Source organism: Helobdella robusta (assembly GCF_000326865.2).
Source record: "Helobdella robusta unplaced genomic scaffold HELROscaffold_26, whole genome shotgun sequence".
NCBI classification, from domain to species: Eukaryota; Metazoa; Annelida; class Clitellata; order Rhynchobdellida; family Glossiphoniidae; genus Helobdella; species Helobdella robusta.
In genome coordinates this window covers 2,106,824-2,109,364 of record NW_008704349.1, presented here as the reverse complement: position 1 = coordinate 2,109,364, position 2,541 = coordinate 2,106,824, and the positions used below count along the sequence as shown (strand labels likewise).

The 2,541-nt window shown below is 29.8% G+C and overlaps 1 protein-coding gene across 1 annotated transcript in view; it reads left to right on the top strand.

The window, feature by feature from the left end:
* Positions 1-2,541, top strand: part of HELRODRAFT_80076 (hypothetical protein) — a gene marked incomplete at both ends in the record, with an annotated part of 6,638 nt that overhangs the window by 811 nt on the left and 3,286 nt on the right. The window contains 5 exons of the mRNA XM_009020098.1: positions 714-800; positions 1,121-1,220; positions 1,317-1,391; positions 1,714-1,787; positions 2,294-2,402. Of these exons, the coding sequence (XP_009018346.1) occupies positions 714-800; positions 1,121-1,220; positions 1,317-1,391; positions 1,714-1,787; positions 2,294-2,402 (445 nt within the window). The remainder of the gene's footprint in view (positions 1-713; positions 801-1,120; positions 1,221-1,316; positions 1,392-1,713; positions 1,788-2,293; positions 2,403-2,541) is intronic.

Sequence of the window (2,541 nt, the reverse complement as noted above, 5' to 3'; positions counted from 1 at the left end):
TAGAATTTATAGAATATATATATGTATATATATATATATATATATATATATAAAGATACATTAATGATAAAAATAATAATAATTACAGTAATAATAGAAATAATAATAAGTGTATTAGAGAAGCCAAGCTCTTTTAACAGCTGTTTAATCAATACTATTGTGGGTTGACATTTAGCATAAAAAGAATAATAATAAAAATAAAGAGAATAATAATAATAAGTATTATGCTGATAATAACAAGAATAATGGTGATAATAACAGTTTTAGTGAAAAAAAAATAGTTTTTTTTTGGTTTATTTATTCAAATTTCTATGTAGCACCTAGTTTGTTTAATTTATTTATTCTTCTTTCTTTCCTTCCTTCATTTCTTCTTTTATTCATTCATTTATTCATTAAATTAATTTTGTGTTTTTTTTATCTGTCATTCATTCATTCATTTGTTCATTCTATGGTTGCGTTAACTCGTTTATTCATTCATTCGTTCATCTGTTCACTTATTTTTTCATTCATTCATTTATTGGTTCATCCATTTATTGGTTCATTCATTCATGTTATCATTTACTCAACATATTTGATTTACATTCCATAAATGTTCCATCAATCAATCAATCAATCAATCAATCAATCAATTTACTTACTAGTACATTGAATGGTTGAATCATTAACATTATAATCATTATCATCATCGTCGTCGTCATCATCATTATCATCAGGCCCAGGGTGATCAAGATGATGATGATGACTTCAGCGCTGTCAACCCTGTATGTCAAGATACATTTATGGAGAACTTCTTCGAACAGGTTTATAATTTCTTTTATCCGTTAGTTCCTTCGTTCGTTTATTCGTTCGTTTGTTCATTTGTTTGTTCGTTTGTTCATTTGTTTGTTCGTTTGTTCATTTGTTTGTTCATTCATTTTTTCATGGATGCTGTGATTGCGTTTATTGTTAGATTAATTTTGAATTGTGGTGATTTGAATAATGTGATTGGTTTGTTTTGTTTGTATCAAAATTAAATGATTATTATTAAATGATTAAACTGATTGGTTGGTTGATTGATCGAATAATTGGTTGATTGATTGAATAATTGGTTGATTGATTAGCTGATTGATTGATTGATTAGATTGAAGAGATCAGAAGAATGGTTGATAAGATATCATCGAGCGTTGAAGAGGTCAAAAAGAAACACAGTGCAACACTCGCCTCACCTCAATCTGATGACAGTAAGACGACGACGATGATGATGATGACGATGATGATGATGATAATGATAATAATGATGATGATAATGGTGATGATGATGATGATGATGATTTTAGAAATGAAAGAAGAGTTGGAAAACTGCATGGCAGACATTAAAACGATTGCCAACAAAGTCAGGAACAAGCTGAAAGGTCGGTGAAAGAATGGACGAATGAAAAAAATGATTGAAATGAAAGGATGAACAAATGAATGAATGAATAAACGAATAAATGAATGAATGAGTGAACGATTGAAAAAACACACGATTATACCAATAATTAACAATTTAATCAATAATAAACGCTTTAATGATTATATAAACGAATGAGAGAATACATGAATTTATACATAAATAAAAGAACGAATGAATGAATGAACGATTGAATGAATGAACAAATGAACAAAGGAAAGATTTTTTTGCCTAAAAAATGGAAATAAAGTGAAAATGAATAAATAAATTTCTTTCAATCGCAGCCATAGAGCAGGGCATCATAGCTGATGAACAGTCCAAAAAATTTTCTGCCGACCTCCGAATCAGGCAGACTCAAGTAGCCGATTGAATGAATGAATGAATGAATGAATGAATGAATGAATGAACGAATGAATAAACGAATGAATGATTGATTGAATGAATGAACGAACGAATGAATGATTGATTGAATGTATGAATTAATTAACAAACGAATGATTGAATGAATTGATGGATGGATGGGTGATTGCGTGAATGAATAAATGACGATTGATTAAGTGATCTAATTTAATGAATAAATTAATTTGCCGGTCTATTAGTTAGCAGCTTATATAAACGAACGATTCATTTGTCTGACAACAACAACATGATCAATACCTTTTTTTATATCATCCAATAACAACAAATGTTTTTATCCAATCCACCAATCATAAAAAAACATCTTTTTTAAACCATCCAATCATAACAAACGATTCTATCAAATCAACCAATCATAAATTTTTTTTTAAACCATTCAATCACGACAAACGATTCCGTCCGATCAACCAATCACAAAACTCCTCCCAAATCAACCACCAATCGCAGCACGCCACACTTTCGAGAAAGTTCGTCGATGTCATGAATGACTACAACTCCTGCCAGATAGACTACAGGTCCAGGTGCAAGGCGCGAATTCAGAGACAGCTTGAAATAAGTAGGTCAAATTATAAAAAAAATGGGTCAAATATTAATAAGTGGGCCAAGTACTGATAAATGGGTCACATACTGATAGATATATCTAATCTTTTTTTACCATGTTACACTGTGCCATTTATCGGTCACTAATATGTTTG